Source organism: Necator americanus, chromosome II, assembly GCF_031761385.1.
Source record: "Necator americanus strain Aroian chromosome II, whole genome shotgun sequence".
NCBI lineage: Eukaryota > Metazoa > Nematoda > Chromadorea > Rhabditida > Ancylostomatidae > Necator > Necator americanus.
The window spans coordinates 9,915,753-9,941,783 of NC_087372.1; the positions used below are offsets into that span (position 1 = coordinate 9,915,753).

At 40.8% G+C, this 26,031-nt stretch overlaps 3 protein-coding genes across 5 annotated transcripts; 1 reads left to right on the forward strand and 2 right to left on the reverse strand.

The window, feature by feature from the left end:
* Nucleotides 1-406: 406 nt before the first annotated feature.
* RB195_017343 (uncharacterized protein) lies at nt 407-17,510 on the forward strand (the record flags this gene model as incomplete). Of its 2 annotated transcripts, XM_064184299.1 has the most annotated exons (8): nt 500-526; nt 4,771-4,898; nt 7,218-7,365; nt 7,841-7,947; nt 14,376-14,423; nt 14,526-14,634; nt 14,783-14,846; nt 17,458-17,510. In XM_064184299.1, 8 exons carry the CDS (start codon nt 500-502, stop codon nt 17,508-17,510), a joined length of 684 nt encoding a protein of 227 aa, XP_064040180.1. The 2 variants fall into 2 exon arrangements, with proteins under 2 accessions (XP_064040179.1, XP_064040180.1); XM_064184298.1 differs by lacking the exons at nt 14,376-14,423; nt 14,526-14,634; nt 14,783-14,846; nt 17,458-17,510 and having other exon boundaries at nt 407-526; nt 7,841-7,957.
* Nucleotides 17,511-17,914: 404 nt separating this feature from the next.
* On the reverse strand, nt 17,915-20,618 carry RB195_017344 (uncharacterized protein; the record flags this gene model as incomplete). Of its 2 annotated transcripts, none has more annotated exons than XM_064184300.1 (7): nt 17,915-18,040; nt 18,789-18,902; nt 19,086-19,178; nt 19,803-19,880; nt 19,947-20,233; nt 20,372-20,437; nt 20,492-20,618. In XM_064184300.1, the coding sequence occupies 7 exons, from the start codon at nt 20,616-20,618 to the stop codon at nt 17,915-17,917; spliced, it is 891 nt and encodes a 296-aa protein (XP_064040181.1). The 2 variants fall into 2 exon arrangements, with proteins under 2 accessions (XP_064040181.1, XP_064040182.1); XM_064184301.1 differs by having other exon boundaries at nt 20,492-20,516.
* Nucleotides 20,619-23,513: 2,895 nt separating this feature from the next.
* On the reverse strand, nt 23,514-25,431 carry RB195_017345 (uncharacterized protein; the record flags this gene model as incomplete). The annotated part of the gene is made up of 6 exons (XM_064184302.1): nt 23,514-23,544; nt 23,596-23,681; nt 23,756-23,947; nt 24,766-24,924; nt 24,995-25,192; nt 25,252-25,431. 6 exons carry the CDS (start codon nt 25,429-25,431, stop codon nt 23,514-23,516), a joined length of 846 nt encoding a protein of 281 aa, XP_064040183.1.
* Between the last annotated feature and the right edge of the window lie 600 nt (nt 25,432-26,031).

A 26,031-nucleotide genomic window follows, 5' to 3' on the forward strand; every position in this document is an offset into this window, starting at 1 on the left:
TTCCTATCACTTTAAATATTTGAATTTTCCTCCACTGATACTGCTCTCGAATTCAGTGCACAGAAGTCGTCCACCCACAAACGTTTTGTATTTTTTCCAGTTTTAAATTTCTCAAGCTAGTTTTATCTACTGATCGTATTCGAGATTCTTGACCATTTCTATTCCGGCACCACTTTTAGCTGTTTTAGCTATCTTTGTTATCGTACAGCAATTTTCTTAGGTTGTAAATAGGAGGGCGACGAAATTGCGTCCTGATAGTGTGAGGAGTTGGACAAATTCCTGGAATTGCTTAGGTCAAAGCGCTGAGCGTTACGGACATTCTATTTCTGTGACAAATATCGTGTTTATTTAATTCTCTGTCTAAAAATCATTGAATTCAGCTGAACGTTTCCGTCTTTCAGATCAAATGAGGCAACTTCTTCTACTAATCAGTTTATTATTATCTATATTTGTTCTTTTCGATGCTGCCCCGCATCGGTACCATCATCATCAGCGAATAATGCCACGACGTTTCCATGGACGAAGGGTGAGTTCCGTTTGGAAAAGTGGTTATGCCTAGAAAGTAAGGAACGACGTTGGTAAAGAAGACCTCTCTTAAAAAATTGTCACGCTATTTCGGAAATTTTAAAGCTCTGCTATTCAACTATTTCCTAGATTAGATCAGGTGTAGAGTCCTTATTATTAAGCAAAAAATCCATATAAACCTCATTTCGCTTCTGTGGTTAGTATTAGAGCAGGCTTTTGCCCAGGAGCACAATTCGGTAGCAGGTGCACCTCAGCCTGGAACTCATGAAAAGTTTCGAAATAACAATTGAATTTTTAAAATCCTGTTACCGTGCAACATATCTTATTAAAATCGCAATTGCATGGGCAGAACGTTCTAGCAAAGCGCTTCCTTGTCGCAGGCAGCTTCGGGGCGGTTTTTGTCCTTGGAGCACGTTTTGTTGTTGGGAACAAAAGATACATTTCTTACGACTAATGATACATTAGGAGTACTTACTGCAATATTCCGTTGATTTTGTGTTTTTTTTTTCGTCAAGCACTATTCTAAAGTTTGCTAGTTTCCTCTCGAAGGAATTCCAAAAATTTCACAGAAACGGTAAGAGGACTACTTTGGAAATGAAAATGAAGATCAAAAATTCTTGCTTGGTTTTTCATAAATTGTCACAGCCAGTCTTCTTTCTTCTTTTTTTTGTTTTAGAATCCATTGGTGAAAGATCGAAGGAAACTGAGCATGGTCTACGAATCACGTACAAGATCGTGATTGCGTTTAAAAGAAAACAGCAAATCTCCTTATTCCTAGAATAATTCCGGCATGCCTGAATCGTATGCCAGAAATATATCACATCTGGAGATTCTAGGAAGTGCTCGAAAGTTTTATAAAGAAAACAGAATTCTAGTAGCTGATTAAAACTCGTAAAGAAATATATTCGAGATGCATTCTGTGAAACAATTTTAATTTTATAACGCGAATAATACAGAGGGAATCAAATAAATCTCAACATTTTGCGAACAGAAACAAGAAGGAAATATTAATCCATTGAGTGACCACTTGAAATTTCTTTTTTTATTATCTCTACTTGTTAATCTTAACATTAATTACAAACTGATTTTGCTAATTAATCAAACAGCATTGAATTATATCCGATCCTCGATATTATCTTTTAAGAAACTGAGGAAAATAGAACCTTCCTTGTTCTACATATAGGCTGAGATAAATTAAGCTAATAGAAGTAAGCCGCTAAGAAATGAAAAATGACGTAAATGTTAATCAGTCAATAATTTATTCCTTAAAAAAAAGCTGGTACTGAAATCACAACATCTAAATTGAAAACAGTAACTAAAAAAATTTGTTTACTAAAAAAATAAAATATTGTTTGAAATCTAACTGACTGCGGGTGAAAAAAAAGCACTGTTGCTAACTAGTGCATAATCAAATTGATATCAAATTTTTAAAAAGAATTTCTAGGGGTAAACAGCCTTTGAGTATGTTTTTGGATGTAAGAAATTTATTATCGCATTAGAAGTCCTATAATGAAGCGATTTCCAACAAAGTGTTACTTTTGCGCGTTTCTTTAATCATGTTTCTCGCCCTGTTTCTCGGGTTTTTCTGCAAATTTCCAGCCACCACCGGATCATCGGTGATTCCAGATGTTTTTTTTTTCTGCGCGAAACTCGTCGTTGGGTGATGTTGTCAAGCAATGAGGGGAGCTACTTGAGAGCCCGAATTACCACCGAAAACCTCTTCACCATTCCTCGTTTGTTTAGCCAACAATCAGCTCGTATCGGGATCGACTCGTAGAGATTTAGTAAACTTTTCGACGAGCACCACTTTGGAGTGCAATCGAGACGACAAGGTAATTGTCATTAGGATGAGAAGCAGCAATTATTTCCATCGACAAAAAACATGAAAATTCGAAGAAAAATATTCACTTATCTTTAGAAAAGTACCCAAGATTTCATTACGGAAGAGGAGTATTTTCTTCTTCTACTTCCTAGTTAGCTTGTTTTGTGTAGATAAACAGGAAAATGTATGAAACCAAACTCCTCTATTATGGAATCGCCATCTCAATGTTGCAGCTGTTTGTATTGCGTCCAGCTCACACGGATGTGCGAACAATAAACGGCAAACACTTTTACTTGCGCCGACAAGAAGTCGGAGCAAGTGGCTCCGTGGAATGTGTGGCCGTCCCTAATGGGTTTTTTAGGGACAGAATGCCTGGCAAAGTGAAATATGTTCTTCCGGAAACTTTTACACTCTTCTTCCTTTAGATTATACGGAATTTTTAAGCTACTTCTTACTAGTAGAAAAGAATGTTTCATTCCTCTTTTTTTCGATTTCGCTCCATCTCAAAACATCTTTTTTCACCATATTTTTATATATATACTAATTTTTCGCTTATCTTACCTTATTCCGCTCGAAAAAATTTTAACAAAAATGATCCTTTCTAAGACACGTTCACATACCTGTGAAATTTTAAGAGAATCCGGAATAAATTTGACGCACCTCAGCAGAAAAATTGCGTAGAGTAGGAAAATGAATTTATTCCACGTCATAATATTCCTGCCTGTTCTACTTTTCCCCTAGGAGTATTCCATGGACGATTTGTTTTATCTGAATGCGTTCATCTAAATAAATGTCCCAGAAGTGCAACTTAGTTCTGGCTTATCACGGCTAGAAAAAAATCCAAGTGTCAGGTTTTTGCAAGTCTGCAATCATTTCTGGCGCCATCAATTGGATAAGAGGATTTTGAAAAGATAGGGGAATGTTACATCATTGGAATTTTTTCTATTTCGAGTTTCTAATCGTTAAAATACGATATTAACGGAAGCAGAAAATTTGATCAAAATCATAATTTCCTTTGAAAAACATGATTATAACAATTTGCTCTGAGAGCCAGAAACAATGAACGTATTTCTCAGATGGTTGGTAGAGCAAAATGTGGAGAGCGTATTTTTTCATTCTCAGTGGGGTATATGAATATTTTTTCGAGGAGTTCGATCATGTATACACACCTCCAAAACAGAAGCAATTTTTTGTTTTGTGGTAGCCTTACTTTTTTCGATTTCTCTGCGAAAACTGCCTAAGAGAACTCGGTGGCACCGATTAGCCTTATCACTGGCGGAGGCATTTTCACTAAAGCTCATTATCATGTTAATCCCTCGATTCGCGCAAGAACTGGCAGAATTTTTTCTTACTGGCGACTCTTACACAACTATTGTTTTGGAAGCCGAGGTTCCCCCTGCTCTACTTTGATTAATGTTCCTAGAATGTGAGCGATTATTCGGAAAAGCTTCTATGGCTTCTATGGAAGCAACAATCATGGACAAACATATGGGTCTTAAAGGGATCTGCTTCACTCACCTTCTCTCTGAGTTCCGCCGACTTTTTTCCGTCTGAAAAGGAAAAACGTGCTTCGAAAAGGTTTGAGAAAACAAAGTAGCTAACCGTAATCGACACCTTTTAGTTTTTTGAGCATTTTCTGAGAGAAAAACAGCTGGAGCCCTCGTTTTTCACGGCTGAAATATTAGTCCAGACATTTTGTTCTTGTGTAATTTCATCTGAAAAAATGCCCAGTCACTTTCGCTCACCAGAAAAAAAGAAGGGATTCCTATGAATTATGACAAGTGTTTAGAGCTTTTTTTGTAGCCTGGTGGTTCCTGTGTAGTGTTGCTCAGGATCTGCTTTTGTCAGCAAAAAGGAGGCGCATAGGATCCGGGAAAAAAATCACGCTGTATCTACTTTTTCACGCTACGGACCCTGGTTTAAGTAGAGAAACGGAAATTATCTATATTTGAAAAATGAGAGGGGCTTCTTTGTTATTATGGAATATAGTAAGTTTTTTTTTTTTTGAATTTAGCACATATGATTCCAAAAGTTTTCCTTCAAAATTTTATGTTTGAGAGCAAACTAGGGATTTTTTCTGGAAGATCCATCTTGCAATGTTACATATTCGTGCAGGATGAGCAATATTAACACTTTTAATGTTTAAGGAGTTCTAGAAAGTGATCTATGATCTTGTTCTAATAACAGAAATGCATAAAATCGGAAAGATTACCACTTAGAACTGAAGGAACAAGAAATTCTTTTGCGTTTTCAGAATTTATTTTACGTTAAGCAGTCAAATTAGAGAAAAAATCCTGTTTTCGCTGAAGAAAATCATCAAAACAAAAAATTTCGGAAAAAAAAAGTTCTGTTGACAAGTAGTGTGGACTGTGAAGAGCCTTATTTTATCGAAAGATTCTAGAAAATTTTCATAAGCTTTTCAGCTACATCGTCAAATTCCACACTATCCGGCTCGCAACGAAAAGCATGCTGCATACTGTAGCGTTCGTGAATATCACGTGACGTGCGGTCCAGAAAGGCACTGCGATAAAAGCTGTGATAATATGTACAGGTATGTAATCTTTTAGTTACGATGAATTCTTTGATGTAGGTGTTACTTATGCACAAAAAATAATAAAAGATATTTCGCACTTAGCCAAGATAGAAATTAATAAGGTTGGTGATGGTAAAAGGACAACTGTCGTTCAACAATGAGCTATGTTTGCTGCCTAGTGACAAATGTCTTCGTTTTTGCAGCGTTGTTCTTTCTTGTAGCAGATTCAGAGATGTGAAGGGTGTCACTTTACATCTCCGAAGGTTTTCTCCACTATGTCTGCAATGTTAATGAATCAAAGAACACCGCCAAATTAGTTTTTACGACAAGGTCGGCTAAAGAAATGATAAGAAGAAATGAGGCGATTTTTCGGTAAGTGTAGCCCTTCGGAAAAAAAAACATTGCTGCTACCTAAGAAGACTACTTTCTCTGGAAATTACTGTTCAGGAAATCATGGACATTCCTGATCAGAGTGATGTATAATTGACCTAAATTACTGGCGCTTCATTCACATTTTATAGGAAATAGGTTCATAAATTTTTCAACTGCGGGACTACTTTAGGTTAGTTGATCTGGCGACAGTGAGGACAAAGAGGGTGAAATCTTTCCGTACTCTTCGAACGTTTACTGGAAGGTTGATCCAACTCCAGAGCTTACTTCAAACGTGCTCCTAAGCGCCTGATCTTCATGAAGTGAAAAGTCTCCTACGACCGCACGTCTGCTAGGAAATCTCTGTCTGACATCGGTACCGAATGACTAAGAAGTGCCTATGTTCAAGACAGCGTGTCGCGATTTTGACATGGGGTGGAATTCACAACGGAAGTATGGAGTTAGAGTGCTAGATTGCGGAATCCAGCATGTTCTCTTCGTAAATAACGGCGTAGAAGATCACCTTCTCTACGATTTCAGTTGCATCGTGCAGATTGTGCACGCGCCGCATACACGTGCTTCCGGTCGAAGATTAAAGGCATCATTTCATGAATCTGAGGTGGTACGGATCTCAGGTGGACTATTCGTATACAGGATGGGAGACTATGGAGAAGGGGGTGATTCCGTCAATTTCTTCCTAATTGCCCTAAAAAAAACGGCCCGGAAGAAGGCCTCAGACGTTCTGGTGCACTGTTTTCTACAAGGAGTTCGACTGGAGCGCGCCAGCCTCGTGCGGCGCCGCATCTTCCGTACCGTTTTTTTTACGGCAATTAGGAATAAATGGACGGAATCACCCCCCTCTCCATAGTCTTCCATCCCGCATACGCACCTCCACCTGAAATCTGCACCACCTCAGATTCGTGGGGTGATGCCTTTAATGATGTCTTCTCAGAAGTCTACTCAAGCGAAACGAATGAATAGGCTGCTGAGGAAACCGGAACGTGAACATAGGAGTGCGTTCTAACGTGCCTCGCAGGAACTAAGGAGGTTCCCACGCCCTTTTTACGACGATTAGCGAAAGATGAGTGAAATCACTGGGTTCTGCAATCTACTATACGAACTCTACGCTTTTCCTGTAGGTTCCACATTACGTCGAAATCGCAGGCTACCGTTAAGAAGACTAATTTCGATCAATACTTCAATTTGTAGTCTCACTCAAATAGGAGAAAAATAGGAGTATAGGGATGGCTACACGCGTGTAACTATGAAAATATTCGTCTCGTCCTAACAAGAGACGTTACATTAGAACAAAAAAAGAAGAAGACAAAAAAAGAGAGCTTAGTTGTACAATTCAAAATAATAAAAGGATAAAGGTACTGACGTATCAATCCACTTGAATGCACCGACGAGTTTTTACCGCAATTCGTAATCGTTAAGGGCTTTTTTTGAAACGCGTGTTGGCCTAAACACCACTTGCGGGACCAACCAATGTATCAAGTCAGTGTTTTTATTTTCCCAGACAAGTCTGATACCAATTTATCGACCCCGGAGGAATGAGAGGCCTGGTTTGTTTCAAGACGGTTTCGAAACATTCACCGTGTAGCTGAAACCGACCTTTTAGCTACTGCGCTACACCCGCCCTTCACAATAATATTGAAACAAAAAAATCGACCAACCTGAGATTACTGAAGTTCAAATTCATATTTTATAGAAGTTGCATACTCATAGATCCGCGTCGGAACGCACTTGCTCTTTTCCCATTTTCCGGTAAGGAGGAAGCTATCTGAAAAATAAGAAGCCAGATAGCAAATCATCCATCAAGCATGTTACATACAGAAATTTCTTTTTTAAATGAAAACAACGACATCGAAAATCGAACAGATTGCAAAAATGCAAAAATGATTGCATTTTTTGTACAGAACGATTTTGATAGTTATTAAAATCCTGTCTATGTCATGATATTTTAAGCCCGCCGCACTGCTATCACGATGCTACCAATCCGAAATGTTACTTCCCGAGATGTCTGTGCAAGGAGGGCTTCGTTCGTAATGCTCTCGGTCATTGCATATGGGAACATCAATGCCCGAACAGATACAGCGAACCAAACAAGAATTCGGTGAGAATAGTGTAGTTTTTTATCGACGCTTATACATATATAGTCGGGTCAAAACGAGATGAATCACTTTGCATTTGCGTACGCGCTCGAAACGGCGCGGTGGAGGCAGCAGTTGGAACCGAGGTGGGACCCTTGCATAGCCCAACCATGGGTTGTGTCAGCAAGGGTTTCACCACGTTCCTAACCACAACGTCCCACCGAAGCACCTCGAGAGAAACCCCGTACGTAGTTGCGTACGCTCTTCATGTCGTTTTGACCCCACTATAGTAGGGGACGAACATGTTCAAGCGTGTTGACGCGACGCGTCTGCCGCGATGCCCGCTATTTCTCGGCAAGACCCACGTCCCTTTTCTCCAACTAGCCACAATCGAATCGAATCGATAACAGAGCTGAATATGTTCGACATTCGAATGAATCTATTTCCGCATTCAAACGGTACACTAAAATCTTCTAAAATTTTAGAAATTCAATTCAGACTGATTCCGACGGAATGGTGATGGAATTCGTGCCATTCGTACGTCCACGCCATCGTGCACGAAAAGCACGCCATCCACATCGTCATCGCCGTCTTCAACTGGAGATGTCCGCCTAATTTACATGATCTTTCGTCTGTATCTCTTTTAAGCATTCTCACATCAAGAGAATGATCGACATTGTCAGCAATAACTTGCATTTGTAATTCTTACCCTAGTAATAGCTAATAATCATTACAGCGTTCATTTTTCTGTTTATCGTTTTTATTTCACACACGCTGTACAGTTGTATAGTCGAGCCAAACGACATGAAGCTCAGTACAGTTGCGTAAGCGGCTGCGCACAGAGCAGTGCGGTGGAACGTAGCTGTTAGGATCGCTCCACTAGAACCGCTCATCGTTGCAATTTGCGATGATCTCACCACGTTCTCAACCGGAACTGCGAATTGGAATCGAAGTGGGACCACCGCGACGTGTAGCGAACAAATAATGCTAGCAGGAGTGCTCCCTCGATCCTAACCGCTACGCTCCACCGCGCCGCTTCAAACGCAGGCGCTTACGCAACTACACCGAACTTCATGTGGTTTTGACGCGACTACAGGCGCACACTTCTGCTTCATCACGCCGCAGCGCCGCATGTACGACTTGTGGAGCGGGGATTTCGTCCATGAATTCTGCGTGTCGTTGTGTAAGTATTGCTGCCCTACGTTATGCTGTTGTTTAAAGTCTCAAGTCACTTAAGATCATAATAGGACACCGGTCAAGGTTCTCAGATTCCTTATAGATCCCATCTCAAAAATAGAGAATCTTGACTACTGTCTAATTCCAGTATTACCACTATTTAGCTATATTCTATCTATTTCTGTTTGTTTTAAGTATTACTTCTGTGCTATAGTTGTCAAAGTCGGCCACTGAACATTTGCTGCAATTTCTGCAGTAATAATTGATCAATAAGGTTGACGGTACATAGTTCGCCTAGTCAGCTTTCTTTCTGTAAATAGACTATTCGTCTGCAAACCATAAAGCTTTCGATAAAAACTTCGATAAAGTGGTGGGTTCGTTCGCAGACGTAAACATCTTGTAGCAGCATAAGGCAACATCACATCTACTAAGTTGTAAAGTCACGATTCCTCCGGAAGACATTTGAGCTCACGAACAGCGCAGATGTCAGCGCAGATTGGTACTTTGTACAGTACACGTTATCTGTATCGTGATCGTAAACAAAAGCATGGAATTTCCCAACCTCATCCAAAACCAGGTATGAACACATTCTAAAAAGCCTAAATAAGGAAATGTTGGATTACCCAGCAACTCCCATAGAAATCATTGAAGGACGTGATTGTGACGAAAGACTAATCAATCTACAATAGCGAATTCAACTCGATGATCTTTTGTTAATACTTCTAAAACCCTGAATGCTACCCGTTCAAAAGGTAGGGTGGCGAAAAGCAGAATAAGTCGATAATCAAATCAATCGGGACCCTAAGGCGTAGGCATTAGTCTTAGAGGATCTATGACATGTAATCTTACGTTACTAGGAGAAAAAGGTAAGTTAGAGCTTCGGGAAACGGACGGACATCAGGCAGAACCTTAAGAATATAAGCAACTTTCAACTTGATAACTATTCATTCCTACAACAAACGGAACAAAACCAGACGGCTTCCAAGAACGGCTCAGTCACAACAACTCAGAGGAACGTAACCCCTCGTCTCGTCCGCACAATCACGTTTGGTTCACGTATTCCTTCGGAGTCGCGTTTTGAAATGTTTTTAAACGTTTTCCGCTATTTCAACGGCACCCTGTCGCTTAGGCTCCGCTTGTCTTCATTGTGTTTAGGTGTTTGATTAATTACCTTTTCAGGAGACACCCTATCTAGAGGGACTGACACGGATGAAATATGAACGCGTCGTTGTTTTATTACCTCATACCGCATCTTTTAAAGCGCGTGCATTCACCGTTCTTATTTCTGGACAAGCTATCACTCATTCACTATGTTCTATAGCCAAGTTAAAGGCATCACCCCACGAATCTGAGGTGGTGCAGATTTCAGGTGGAGTATTCGTATACGGGATGGGAGACTATGGAGAGGAGGGTGATTCCGTACATTTCTTCCTAATTGCCGTAAAAAAACGGCCCGGAAGATGCGGCGCCGCACAATGCTGGCGCGCTCCAGTCACACTCCCAGTAGAAAATAGTGCCCCAGTACGCCTGAAGTCGTATCTTCCGGGCCGTTTTTTACGGCAATTAGGAAGAAATGGACGGAATCACCCACCTCTCCATAGTCTCCCATCCTGTATACGAATACTCCACTTGAAATCCGTACCACCTCAGATTCGTGGGGTGATGCCTTTAAAACGACATGAAGCTCGACACAGTTGCGTTAGACGCTGTGCTCGAAGCGGCGCGGTGGAGAAGGCGACTGGGGTCGAGGTGGGACCATCACGAACTGCAGGGATGAGTGGTGCTAGGAAGGGTCCCTCGTCGATCCCAGTCGCTACGCTTCACTGCACCGCTTGAATCGTAACCGTCTACGCAACTGCACCAAGTTTCATGCCGTTTTGATTCGACTGTACCGACTTTTATTCTTATTTAGAACAGATTTGATGTTCCCGTTCAATGTATTACTTAAAACAATAATAATATTATATATAATACTAGAAGTAGTGTTGACATAAGTGCTTGACAGTTGTAGATGCATTTATACCAGGGTCAAAACGACATGACGTCTCGAGAGAAGTCGCATATGCAATTGCGCTCGTACTCGTAGAGCGTAGCGGCCAGGAGCGTGGTGAAACCTTTCCTGGTACCAGTCATCGCTACAGTTCGCGACGGTCCCACCTCGGTTCCAACCGCTGCCTTTACCGCGCCGCTTCGAGCCCGTGCGCAAATGCGCCGCAGTTACACTCGTGATTCACGTCGTTTTGACCCGACTATAAATGACTTACACAATACTACAGATTAATTGGGATTTTCAAGACATCGCAATCTTCTGGGATATCATTCGACGAAATATAGCCCGATCTCCTGGTAAATGGATAAAATAACGGGGTCCATCAGTCGTTATGGGGAAGCCGGAACGCGTTCGACTTCAATTCGGTATCGTTTGTGGTTTATGCTGTGCAGCACAGATAATGACTTCATACATTGGTGTGATTGATTGGCTGTGGTCAAGAAGATTAGTTGAAAGACTTAGTTGGCTCTAGGGCGGTTTCGCACCATTGACCGTACAGCGACAGCCGTACCTCGTACCAACTGTGCTGCATTCGTTGTGGTCTCGTAGTTACCGTTGGATGTTCTGAGAAACTCGGCAGCACGCACTACGCGAGTCCAAGATTTATGAAGGAGTAGACAGCTCAGAATATGGTCATTCGAGGTGCAAGGTGTTCAATTTGAAATGGATCAACACTTAATACCAACATTTTGAAAAAAAAACAAATCATTAGAAGAGTGTAATCAAAGCATACGGGCTTCGTGTTGAATTTTACTGAAATAGAACTGCTTAGCTAATCGATCCTGACGTGGTCCTCTACTTCTGCTATCATATTAATCTACTTTTACCGTTATGTCCACTAATCTGTGCTCTCTTAATAGGTCTTCCTTGTCTCCCTATTATGTCCTTTTCAGTCTGTTTTAATTTAGACTGTGGACTACCATCACGTAGAGGTTTTTTTTTTCTAAAGGATCTTAGTAAATATTAATCTTTGCGTTTTGCTATAGTGTGCCTACGAGGTTTTTAGATGGAACCTTTATTTGCCTGACGTTTCGGCTTTTTCGCCGTCTTCAGAGGCCTAAATAGAGGATGACTGGAACAATGCTACGTTTATCCCGTCAAGTGCCACACCACCCTGGGTCAGTGTTTCGATAATCGTTCAGGGTAGCGAAAACAGAAACCCTCTACATTGAAAATGGTCTTACGTTTTACTCCACCGGATGTGGCGCGGCTGGTTGCACGCACTTCTCACTCAGTGTACCAGCGAATGAGTATTACTGCGTGTAGATCACCAGCGACGATATAGATGATTTGATCTACACACAGAATATCAGGCGGTTATAGGTCACAGAGCGGTACAAGTGGCAAGAACTCATTCGTTATGGACAAGCATTCATTCCTATTATTCATTGAAGGGTTTCTTTTAAGAATAAAAAACGCCTCCAACGTCTTCCTTGCCGATATTTCTGTTTCGTGAGCCAGTATAACGCATTTCACATCGTAATCGTTCCCGTTGTGGGCCTCATGTCTGTGTCTTCCTAGTGGTGCTATCAAACTTTTTCGTCGTTTTCCGGCCATGTGTTCATTAATCCTCACTCCAAGATTCCTACCGGTCTCCCCAACGTAAGTTGCATTGCATATCAAGCACTCAATCTCATATATTACCCCCATTTTCGCGCAGTCGCCTGTTTTTCCGTAAGGACAAATAACACATCTTTCACAGATGCAGTGTCTATCATATAGTCTGTTTCTAACAAGCTGGCTTTTGATGTTTGCATTTGGGATATTTACCAAGATCACGTCATTTTGTAATTGTGCTTGGATAATGCTGCGCTGAACAGCGGCACTGACACTGTCAGAGATAAAAGGAAGACAAAGAGAAATTTGGTTTTCGCGCGGAATATTGCTATTTACAGTGCGGGTTCTTCGGTGATGCGGACGTACTGTATGGCCATTGGCACATGCGATTTTCAAGGCTAGTCTTCGTGATTCGTGTCGTTCTTGGTTGCCAGTGCATACTTCACTAGCGGTTTTGAACATATTTCGAATCACTGCGCGTTTTACTGCAGTCGGATGTGCAGATTTGGCGTGCAATATGATGTTCTTGCAACTTTCTTTGCGATACCACTTTACTCTAATAATGCCGTTTGAAGTACTTATTTGTGTGTTGAGGTACGGAAGCCATCCTTCTTTTGGGGTTTCTCGTGTGAGTCTTATATATAGCGATTGTTGGTTGAGTATTCGGAAACACTCGTCCATTTCGGACTGGGTTGATGTTATGATGCAACAGTCGTCAATATATCTGCAATACATTATTGGTCTACGCGAAAGCACTGGTTCTTCGATTCTGCTCATGAAGCAGATCGCCAGTACTGGTGCTAATCGTTGACCCATTGCTAGCCCTCTCAGTTGCGCGAAATAATTTCCTGACCACCTGAAGATATTACAATTCAGGCATTCCTTGATAAGCGTTATTATGCGAGATTTACTTAGTCCATATGTTTCCAAGTTGTTACCATATAAATCTATCATCTCAGAGAGAGCTTGCAGCGCCTCACTGTTTTTCACATTCGTGTAGAGTGAGGTTACATCAAAAGACTCTATTACGCAGTTGCCCTCAGCTCTCGCATTGCGTAATCGCTCAAGGAAATGGTGCGTGTTCGACAAATGAGATGGTTGAACGCGTTCCGGCTTCCCCATAACGACTGATGGACCCCGTTATTTTATCCATTTACCAGGAGATCGGGCTATATTTCGTCGAATGATATCCCAGAAGATTGCGATGTCTTGAAAATCCCAATTAATCTGTAGTATTGTGTAAGTCATTTATAGTCGGGTCAAAACGACGTGAATCACGAGTGTAACTGCGGCGCATTTGCGCACGGGCTCGAAGCGGCGCGGTAAAGGCAGCGGTTGGAACCGAGGTGGGACCGTCGCAAACTGTAGCGATGACTGGTACCAGGAAAGGTTTCACCACGCTCCTGGCCGCTCTGTGACCTATAACCGCCTGATATTCTGTGTGTAGATCAAATCATCTATATCGTCGCTGGTGATCTACACGCAGTAATACTCATTCGCTGGTACACTGAGTGAGAAGTGCGTGCAACCAGCCGCGCCACATCCGGTGGAGTAAAACGTAAGACCATTTTCAATGTAGAGGGTTTCTGTTTTCGCTACCCTGAACGATTATCGAAACACTGACCCAGGGTGGTGTGGCACTTGATGGGATAAACGTAGCATTGTTCCAGTCATCCTCTATTTAGGCCTCTGAAGACGGCGAAAAAGCCGAAACGTCAGGCAAATAAAGGTTCCATCTAAAAACCTCGCAGGCACACTATAGCAAAACACAGACAGAATATGCCGAGGTTTCAAGACAAAAGAACATTCGAACTATTAACCTTTGCAGATGTTTATGTTTTATAGGCAGATCCATAATTGACATCGACAAAATGGGCAACAACGACGTCCATTGTATCTGCCCTACTGGTCGCTCTCCATGATAGGATATCACTAATTTGACGTAACTACAGTATGTTATTATTTAAAACGTGGTGTATACGTATAGTTCATACGTTATTGTTTTCATTCACACTTTCAGCAGCTATTAACTATTTTACAGTTGCTTAACGTACATACTTGCACGTACCGTTTCGTCACACGACTGGTGAATTAATAGTGCTCTTGAGGTGAGAACAATCGTTTTTGAATGATCTTTTTCTTATTCTACTAGGATTAATCTATTATTTACTAGAGAATTAGAGAGAAAGCAGCAAGCAAGGTCGGAATAGGTGAGGTTTGCTTAGCAGAGTCGTTTTTTGTGAACTTTAGTCTTGTGCAAAATGAGAACGACTTGCCTCGTCCTCCATTGGAAACACGGTGCAATAACTTAGTAACGAGATCATCTGTGTTTGAACCACAACATTTCATTTGTGTCACTTCTTCAGATAAGTTGTGCTTAGAACTTCCTTCTCCTTCCAGAAACTTTGCCAGTTTGAACGGTTGGTGTACGAGAACCTCCCGCGATCGTTTGCGGCTCGTCCACTTTCAACGTCTAGTCGAAATTCTGCCTTCCTTCGCACCTTTCTCGGTACAGTACTCAATAATTTATTTTTCTATTTATCTATCTTTTACTTATTTATTCTCTTGATTTTACTTCCGGACAGCAATAGATCATGGTACTGTGACATATGCGTCAAAAGATGATAATAAGATTCCTCTTCTTTTCGACCTTACAGCTAATTGTCACAATGGAAATGTTAACTGACCGTTTCGTCACCTTCCTTTCAAGTAGATCACCAGGTATGTTATATAATTTTAGGGGGTACACCTTAGGGTATAGTTTTAGGGGTATATCCAAATGCATTTCACGAATAAAAGAAGAATTTCGTGTTTTGTCATTTCGGATTAATGTCATCATTGCTTTCCTGAATCTACGAGACTCGTACTGCATGCTGTCACCGCGTTTCTGCTTCCCTATTTTTAGCCTTGTTCGCCTCTTTTTAACTTTTACTAATAAACATCCCATTGACCTGTTGATTCATTGCATGGAGAACACCTTAATAACTTTTCACGCTTAATGTTTATTTCTGAGTCATCTTTTCAGTGAATAATAGTGCACGTAACATTTGACGCATTATAAGGTCGACTGCATTCGCCACTTCATCAGTAACGGCTTGCACCTTAAATTTTCAATATATTCTTCACAAACTCGACCACATTACCGAAGTGGAACCAAGTTGAGATTTGAAACACTAACCATAAAATCTGAGAACTCAGAGAATATCATTTCGAGGCGTTTCTTGTGTTCGTTAGCTCCAATTGTCTTACTTTCCTTAAGAGCTGCCAGATGAACCATGGTGTAATGAGCCTGAATAGAAATGAGTGGTTGTCTTTTAAAGAAAATGAAAACTGTGAAAACCATAAAAACGATACGGAGCGAAATTCTCTAATTGTTTTTGCTGCGTTTGTCCGAGCGCTTCACTCAGCGTCTAACACTCGTGACGTCGTAATGCATAATTTTCCGCGAGTTGACAATCACTTGTTTTATCAATTTGGTGGTGATTGTTTTGATCTTAAAGTTTAAAAGATAGTCTTGCTTCTAGCAGAAATGTCCTCCGTTTGTGCAACAAACGCAAGCGAGCAGCACACACAACCGCAGCAAAAGAAAAACTGTGAATAAACGATGACAGTCCAAGTCATTACCTTTTCTGCAATCTCCTGCAGTCTCTCATCTTGAGTGAGCTTCAGGAGCAATGCTTCAGCTTTGTAGGATTGGTAAGATTGCTGAACTTCTGGACGAAGTGTTCCAACCAGTACATCTAGCTCACTTACCTAAGATAAAATGACTTTGAACTAAACTCTTAGGAATGTGATAATTTCTTCCCTAATCTCTATAGAAAGTTTCATTTATTTTCTAACAATGATTTTAATTCAAGTAGGTGGGTTACTTTATGAGAATCATAATGCCTTTAAAGCACTATATACTGCCTTTGTTTCACATATTAAATGTTCAAACTCAGAAAATATTTTACCTCTCTTTTCTTCCGGAAACTGGTACTTTAATATTTAGAGACGATCTAGTTTATTACTGTACCACTGGAAAGTGGTAGCTGCGTTTATAGTTACTGCTTCATGACATCAGCCGCTCTAAGAGCTTTCAGAAAATAATCTTACAAAGTTACTAGTTCTGAATCTTTGATCGAAGAATCGACATCGAACGTGTGTCACACAGGCTTGAGCTTAGAAATCTTGACGAGATTTCTTTTCAATGCGGTAGGATTAGTGTAGCTTCAATAATGTTGCAGTTTGCGGTTTTTGTTACTTAAAAAAGATTACTGTGACCCAAAAAAACCCCAGTTTTCCTTCCGAAATCATTTCCGACAATGATTTCGGAGGGAAATTTGAGGAAACACTACGGAGTTATCATATTTGTTTTCAGCGTTGTTCTTTTGCACTAGTAAGGCAATAGTTTCTTTTCCTTCAAAGCTTTATCTAGCAGCTACTGTGATCATATTGAATAGTAAACATTCGCACCTTTTTCATTTGTGAAATTGCTGGAGTCCTGTAAATTGCCATGAACTCTTTAATAGAAGCAAATGTTGCATTCATAAGAAAGCGAGGTTTTGGAGCTGGTTCCAACGCTACTTGTTCCAAATTGAATGGTTTTAATGTCACCGACAATTTTGACGATGCAGCAGCACTCATTATGAAGAACGCAATCAAAATTAGTTGCATTGGAAATCACTTCAAGGGGTCGGATTGTTAGAGAAATACAGGAAATAGGCGAATTGTAGGTTCCACAGTAGGAGATTTGAGGTAAATGAATGCCTCTTTGACGCTTAGGTGCAGGCCATTGACAGGTGTCGCCCGCTCACAACTTCTGTGTGTTTGCATAGCCATCAAATAATGAAAGGACTATGGTTCAGCTGAGGACCCTACTAACCGTACCGCAATGTGTAAATCATACAGCTTGGGAGGAATGGCTCTTAACTATAAATTCAGGGATTTACTTATGTTTTGTTTCTTGGCCATCTTATAGGAACTGGCACATAAAACTTCTATGAATGTCTAAAATTCTAACCGCTTACATTTCCGGTATTTTTCGGTATGATTATTTACGGGACATTGCGGTTAGGATTATCCGTACGAACCCAAGATGCTGTTGCGTTCATTCGAATACCAACACATAGATAAACGCTGATCCAGCTGGCATAACACCCACCGATTCATGAAAATGATGGAAAATGACTGGAAGTAAAAACTAGTATTTCACTCCACTATGCGGAAAGGTTGTTATGTTGTCAACGTACAACCTTAATTTACTGTAGTGGCTTAATTTTCTCATTCACCCATTGAATTTAGGTTTTTAGTGCAAAATGTCGGATAGAAGTCATGGAATATTCTTTTTCAGACTGCAGTGTTCTCAGCTGGTCCTGTCGATCAACGCGACGACCCACAAGATAGTAAAGTTGGAAGGAATCACAAACTTGCCACAATATGAGGAGCGGTGAGGGGCTGTTTTTTGGCTCCAAATAACCTCACATGATTAGGTGCGATTGACCTGTTCCTTTTGTTTTTTTTGTTTGTTTTATCGCTTCCTTCTGTAAGAATTCTTATAGAAGGATTCATATTTCATTCCTAAGGCATCTTTAACTATGACACTAACACACCAGTATTTGAAATTTATGTCTCCGTCAAAATATCTATAAACTAATAAAAAATGAAAATGTATATTTATATCAACACAAATAACCGCGTTTCACGAAACATATTATTAAGACAGAGAGGTCTGGCTTCAGTTGCGATCGGTAGTTGAAAGACCATGGAAATAGAAAATATCTTGGAGATCATTATAACACACCAGTAAGTTATAAGCCAATGAATTTCGAATCGAATTCTTGCTTAATAGTGTCTGGAATTTTTGCATACAAATCCTGAATTTTCTGAAGTCGTTCCTGTTCTGGAATCTGTGGATTGGTCATTAACGCAGAGACCTGAAATATTATTTTAAAATATAGTGTTCTTAATACAGTCTAGCAGTCATTCTTGTTTCTCGTTCAACCAATGAACCATGCTAGTGACCGGTGTCCATGACCTTGTCGCCATCCGGATAGCCGAACAACTCGTCCGTGTCTCGTTTTGCAGCAATTTTTGACTCATTTAGCATTCGTGAGCCTGTTGTCGTGATGTGAACAACCGGCTCGCTGGCAGTTTAGGGTCACTCATATCATCATCATGAACGAACACCGAAAGAGTGAGTGCTGTGGAAGAGGGTGGAGACGTGTCAGGAAGTACAGGAGAAAATTTGCGTTCGACAGTGAACAGTGAGCAATTTTGCAGACACAAACTAGTAATACTGTATGACATTTTGTAGTTTCTGTGTTATTCGAGGGATTTGTGCCCCGACTAGCTTTTTCTGTAACTTTCACTGTACAGCGAAGGCAGCAAAATTTTAGAAACGACCTTGTCACATCAGGTTTGAACGTTAACAATTAGGTTGATTAAAAGAAAGAACTGAATGATCTCAACCGTATCCCTTGTGAGGGTGACTTAGCTCAAACTACAACTCTAGCAGATCCTTTTTTGACTTCAGCTTCACAATAGAAAAATTTCCTATTTTACATGGATCTGTATGGTAAGTGTCTCTAGACAAATTGATACAGTAATTCTATCTAGATCAGTGAGTAAATTATTGAAAAGGCTCCTGCTCAAAGGCATCTAAAGTACAGTTTTCTAGTTCACCTTTTGAAATTGCTGTTGAGCCTCAGGGGACATTTCTGCCACCGATTCGTGAACCTTTTGACGTTTGGCTGTCAGATCACCATTCATGGCACGTTGATATCTACCGTAAATGTTCTGGAAAGAATTTAGACCGTTAGTGTACCAGGTTTCGTGCTACCAGTATATTCTGAGTAACCGTGGAAATCAGTGGTTTCAATATTTGCAATTGATCTCCATTGAAATGACCTTGCAGGGTGTTTCTCAGTCTTCCCCCAGATGTAGTGACTAATTTAAAGCTCAATAACTCCTACAACCAACCTGCACGTCCTCATCCAATGTCTGGATAAGCTCGTCGATTTTCGCAGTCTTTTCTGATGCAGACCATGTTGGATGCTGCACAATAGCATAAAACTGAAATAAATATAATAGCATTAGCAACAACAACAACAGTTTCTAAACCCAGCCTGTCTGTTGTTGCCTATCTGTTGTTGTTGTCTGGAAAGAACAGTGAAAGAAAAGATTGTTTGGCCAGTATTTTTCGTTTCCAAGTCTTATTGTATAGAAAAGTAGCGGGAGTTTCTTCTCTTCCTTTCCAGTCAAAGCTCACTGAGGACCGTTACACGAAGTAAATTTCCCACTGAGAGCGTCGTCTGCCGCGCAGGGATTCTCAACATCTACGACTCAACTAGATTCAAGATCGAAGATCTAGTAATTTTATAGGGCCGCGCTAATAAGAGCATCATTTATGATAACAGTACACAGAAGAATTTGCATTATTTCAATATTTTAGAATGTTTAATAAGTCTTAAAACATTTGTGGACATGGTTCTTTTTTTTTTAGGTTTTTCTTTTTTTTGAGATAAAAACCCCCCCCATTTTGGGTTTTTTTTTTGGGGTTTTTAAAAAAAAAAAAAAAAAAAAAAAAAAACGAGACGATACGACCCGTCCAAGCAATATCAACACAATCATATTGGGAATAATAAGAATTCTACATAGACCATCCTACTTTTGTGGGAACCTCGTGGGAAAACTTACCTTGTCCTGATCCTCCTTTTTTCGGTCTTTCAGAAATGGAGGTATGACTCGTATGGGTTCAGATGGAGGTATGGAACCCTGCAAAATTTGAATAACACAATGAAATAACGTATACTTCCGATTCATTGCACTTATCATTCTTACTGGCTTCTGCACGCTTCCAGTATAGTCATCCGCCTGGAATGGACTAAAAGCATCGAATGCGGATGCAGCAAGACCTGTCTGGCCGTAGGAACTCTGGACGGGAGTCTGCACTCCAAATACGCCCGGTTGAGATGTGAACTGTCGAAGTGGTCTGTTTTGGCTGGGAAGTAGAAGTGGATGACTCTCAAAAACATTGCGAGAGCCACCAAGAATACTCGTGGGTTCCATGGAAAGGCTTTGAGACCCATAATTTTGATACGGAGACCCGAACTGAGCGAATTGTGGAGCTGAAATAGGCTCTGCAGACAATTTCAAATGGATTGTTGATGAAAGACAAGATTCCTAAACTTCGAAAATTAAGAAAGTTCTAAATTGTGCATCGTTAAGGAACAACAGAAATATCTAAAGGGTGATCAGTCTTTTACCTAGATCAGATGCCATTGGATTTATTCCTTGCGAGGTGGATAGCCCTGCTCCACCATAGACGGCACCTTTAAAAACCTACTTTGAACAATATTCACTATGAACAAGGCCAACAAACCCACCAGGATACCCTTGTGGTTGGCTCATACTATTGCTCAGAAGGGGTTGAAAATTGTATCCTGATTCAGGAAAACCCCATTGCGCTTCGACAACAGTTATAAATAACAATATCTGGACAAGTGACTCCATGATAGAACGAAAAGAACTCAAGAATCTCTGTTCGTACCTTTTATAGGCGTTCACGAATGAGGTCACAGTTCGAGCCACGCCTCGTGTTGAAATCTATCCAGGACCAATTAGCCGCGACAGAACACCAGTCACGATTCGTATTTGCACAGAGTGAATGTCGCAAAATCCGCTTTATTACTAGTTTGGAATGCAGTTTTGCGTGGAGGGCAAACACAACACTGTTATAACACAAAAGGTTTTTATTGGGGTGCGTGCATGAGTTATTTATTTCCGACACATCTTTACAAGCCAAGGCCTCTTGTAGTAATTTACATGAATATTGTGTACTTTTAGATTAGAGTAGGAAACCTCGATTGAGGAAACTTCGATAATTCCAGAAAATTCTTTGAAAATATCAGGGAATGAAGAGAAAAATCAGAAGAAAAAGAAGTCAAAGACTTGAATCCCTGAAGATTCTCAGGCATTCTTTTTCTCTTCCGAGCTCTCCATTTCTCTGCACTCTTCATGAATAACAGTCACCAGTTTACCAGAGTAACAATACTCTCGATTCTCAATGTACTAAACCCGATATTTAGCATTTTTTTTTAAAGTTCGTTCTGTTCTGGATATGCATGTACAAGAATCGATTAGTAACGAATATCAGCTTGAAGAATCTACATTCAGAACAAAAGCGTCCTAAGAAGAAATGGCGGAAAGACAGTTCTATAATTTCGTGCATGATTTAAAAACGTAAAAATAAAGAGTCTAGTGATATTCAGTGCGCTTGGCATACACCTACGCGTTCTCTTCAATTCGAAGTCGTTTAAGATTTGGGAACGAGTGTCTATCCTGTACAATGTACAATTATTTGCTGGGGCTGGCCGAGGTATCAAGTCAATCAGTCACCGCAGACAATGTCATGAAAACGTTCCTTTCTGCATAGCTGTCACAATTCTATCGTACGAACCCGAAATTATAGCTCGCAGAACTTTAGAAGCGTTTTGGATAAATGCAAAAGGTCCAAAAATGAATAGAAAGGAAGAGTGCTTAGTCGTGACCAACGAGCTGGCTCTGTATCAAGACCTTTGCGGGTTTGATCTACGGGGTCATATGCGGGTCGCATCCTAATTAGTATCAGCGGAGCGATTGCGCCACGCGGATATCCGCTAACATCACGGCAACGCGGCTACTGAGGTGGGCACAACGATTTGGGCTTTTTCGGTTTTTGTTTCCGGGTGTTAATATCCTAGGGGATGATGACTTGTTCTGGATGAGGCATTTGAGAGGATATATTGCAAATGTTCTTACTTTCCAGGCTCTGACGAAGTCGACAACGCCGAAACGTTAGCCTTTAATAAAGTTTGTTAACAATCTTGGCTGTTGCTTAAATTCGACTATCAAGTCAATGTTCTTATCCTCGAAGATAGGTCTGGTACCAATTTATCGACCTCGAAGGTGTCAAGGGCTAGGTTAGCTGTAGGGCGGTTCCAAATCATAGATCGCGTAGTCGCATTGGAGGTTGTTACCAACTGCGTTGCACGCACCAACGCTTTACAAACATACGAGGCGAATTCAAGGTGAAGCTTCAAATAACGAAGTACCATATCATTCTCGTTCTTCTCCAGTGAATCAATGTTTGATGTTGCAACATCTAATGTTTTAAAGCAGCTTAAGAAACAAAATGCGCATTCCCATGGTGATCTATTTAGCTTATTTGTTCGTCTATACAACTTGTTCAAAGTAGGTTGGTCGCAAACCAATCAGCTCGAGACATGGTGGGGACAGAAAGATTTTGTATGATGTCACTTCGAGTGTTATGTTTTTTCTCGTTTCCTTCGATTTTTTCTGCGTTAAAAAAGCGTTTTCCGTTGGAAAGTTCATGTTTTGTCCTTGACTCACAGATATATCACTCCAGTCAAATTCTAGTATCGTTTACGGCTTATGTTCTGACCGGAGCTCAGCAGGTTTGTTGTGTTTGTTTAGAATGAGTAGGTTACGGTGACGTATGCACACATCGCGCGACTGAAAAGTTTGGACAGTATGTGTGTGAGTAGCGTAAAATTGGAAATTACTTACCGTTTATTCTGCTACGACCCGCAATAAAAAGAAAAGAAACCGTTCGTCTCTTAGTAGCAGACATTTGCACTATTTTAAGTGCTTTCGCAGGATAAGAATTCGATGAAAATTTAATTATTTGTGTGTATTTCTTTGAAAAATGTGTAAGTTCTTAATTTTTTGTTGTCTAATCGCCTCTTCTGAGAACGATACTTACTGTTAGAGTTATCGTGAAAACGCTACGTTCGTCCTGCACATCTCAGTCCCTCTGGATTCTCCTGGCTAACACCCAAAATTGCAGCATCCCTTATTTCGATGTTTTTTTCTTACTCACAGAATCCGTAGACAGTAGTTATTATATTTAACAGTGTATCAACCGTGAGAAAGTAATAAAGTGTCCTATATGTTGGCATCTGTATATTTCTATTTAAACCTATATTATTTTTTTGGATATTTTTTTGTGTCTTTGATCGGTGTTAATTGCGTTTATACACTCTGTGGTTATTGTGCACACAGCTCCCATCAACACACTATGTCCAATAGGGGCGGACAAGTTACAAAGCTGTAAATAACTTTCCATGCAACCGAAGACCTGTCTCTCCGTGAATGACCGCTCTGCAAACGAGGTCATCTGCCAAAGTGAGGCTACTTTTTTTAAAAGCCCGATTCTCACGCCTATTTTGAGGAAACTGGTTAGGATCTGGTGCAAGTTTTAGGTCATAGTGACAAGTTTGTTGCAGGGTCCTTGGGAACACAACATTTCCCATTGCTTTATTCTAATAAGGCAAAATACAACTTTTCAGTGATTTTATCGGTTGGATACATATAGATTTTTTTTCGTCAATGGTCGTATTTGACCTTCTACCATGGTCGTGTGTAGGTCAGATCCGCCCTGAGAACACTTTTTTTCGTTGAAATATTGAAATATTTATGTAGCACTTACCTATAGTATCCACAAATCAAGAAGGCTAGTCCCCTTATGTATGTAAAAGATTGGAGGAGAAAGAATTGTTCATAATGTCCAGTACCCTAAAAATTTGAACAAGTGCAAAAATCAATGGATTTGTATATTACCGACAGTAGGGCAAATTGTGAATAATTACCGATTTTTTGACATTTTTGAAAACCAACTGCATGGTGGCCATTCCCGCAGCGCTATAGATAATCGCCATGATCTCATAGGTCTTCGTTACGGCATCCATTAGTTGCCCAATAGCGAGATTTGCGAATAACGATGTTGCCATGCAGGCCGTCAGTAGTGAGAGACGACTTGTGTACACTGACTTCACTTCACCCTAAAAAAGTTAATTCGGTTCAGTGGCGTATTTATTCTGTTTTCCTTTTTTTTCTCGGAACGTTTCAAAGAAGCGTTTGTTGTTGTCACAGTCATAAGGATTTTACGGAGAAGAAGACCGTGAACTGGTAACCATCTTCTCGAAGGTTTGAAGGCACCATGCCTCAAATCTGACATGGTGAGGGAATCCACGGCAACAGCTAGAGATGGAATTGTAGTATGCGCGACCACAAAAACGGCGTGGGAACCGCTTTAGTTTCTACGAGGAACGTTAGAACGCTCCTCCATACGTATACGTTCTGCTCCCCTTAACAGCCTATTTCGTAGGTTTCACTTGAACTGGCTGTCGAGGAGAACTTACTCGCCTTCGATCGCTGAGTAGTTCGATGCGATACGTATACAACAGTGGAACGTTGCAATTGAAGTCTGAAAACGGAGTCTTTCACGCCGTTTTTTTTTTTCACTGCGGTTAGGGAGAGATGAGTGGAGCCACCCCTGATTCCGCAATCTACGACCCCGTATAGAGTTTTTTCATCGGGAATCCACACTACTTCAGATTCGTGAGGTGATCCCTTTAAAAGCCGAAGGGATAGCACATCGATGCAGCAGTGATGTAGGCAACAAATCCACCTGTTTTGAGTGGTTTTCTGAACTGTTATGTCATTATCTTGAAACACCGCTAACTGCTAAACTTTAAGTTGACGCTGGATCTTTTTTTTTTGTACTCTGGCTCAAGTCTTCTGACGTCTTCTGTCAAGGATGAGGGGAAGTACGGATTCGACTATCAAGATGTACAGAACATTTCTCAACAGAACGTACCGCATAAGCAAGAGCGATCGCGAGTGGGGTGACAAAAGCAAGTGGTTCGCCACTGAGATATGTACTGTCGATCACGTAGCCGGACACGACACCTTGCATTAAGGACGACATAAGCAGCATGAACCGAATTGTGCTGTCATCAATACCTCTGCGCTTGTGCTGAAAAAGAGACGTAGAGTGACCGAAAAGATTGTTTATGGTCTTATTTTCGCTGAAAAGCAGGACGTACTCTTCTAATTGTCATTTTAGTGAGTATAGGCAGTATAATATATGCAAATATAGCTGCTCCAGACTTGTCAAATATTGTTTGCAGAAAAGGACTCGCTACATGAGATCCGAAACTTGAACCAATATGAGAAAGGAAGGTCAACACAGCACCCCACGTAAGTACTTCGATCACGGCTTTGTGTGGTGTTCGGATATGGCTCTAAACATAGTTCCTAGAATTTTTTCTCTGCTGAAACTATTTCGAATTCGGAAACTCACTGTTTCCTGCATAGTTTCAATAAAGCTCTGCGATCTTTCTTCAGCTTGACGTCGTGAACTCCTGATTCTGGAACGGGTGCTGCGAGAGTTCTGATCGGAGATGAGTCCACGACGCCGAAGAGTTGCTACGGCCTCGTCTAATTCCCTCTGGTATAATTCACAAACAGGTGCCACTGCCATTGCTTGGTTAGTATCTTTCGAACGAGTAACTAAGTAGAATTGAAAATGGAGGATCTCACCGATTTCTCGCTATTTATACTCAGAGATGTTAACACAATAATATGATATCCTATCATCCTGGCTCAGTGCCCCACCCCCTTTCTGCTACACCTTGAGCTGTCATCCCCGATAAAGTCTGGCGATGGCCCGTCGTATTCGATAGGTATTGATTGTCGGCATAGCGATCATCATTTGCGGACCGCCCATAGTCAATATTTATTAAGAGTTAAAGGTAGCGAATCATAAAATGTTTGGGTTTCAACACCTATCAGAGTTCCACCATCCTTCCACTAGTCCAGAAATGCATCATACCCGGCTGTCTCACACGGCTTTTTGGATTCCCAAGGAGAATGGAACGTACATATTCAAGCTCATACTCGTGAACTAGACCCCATACTCCATCCCTACATGGAGAGGTTTCAAAATCGACAATTTCATGATGCACTGTTTTTCACTTACACTCTTTTGTTAGCCTTACCACATGATAGTGACAACACTGCTTTATCCTTGAATGACTGGTGATTGATTAGCTAATGGTATTCTTCGTATTCAGTTGATCTG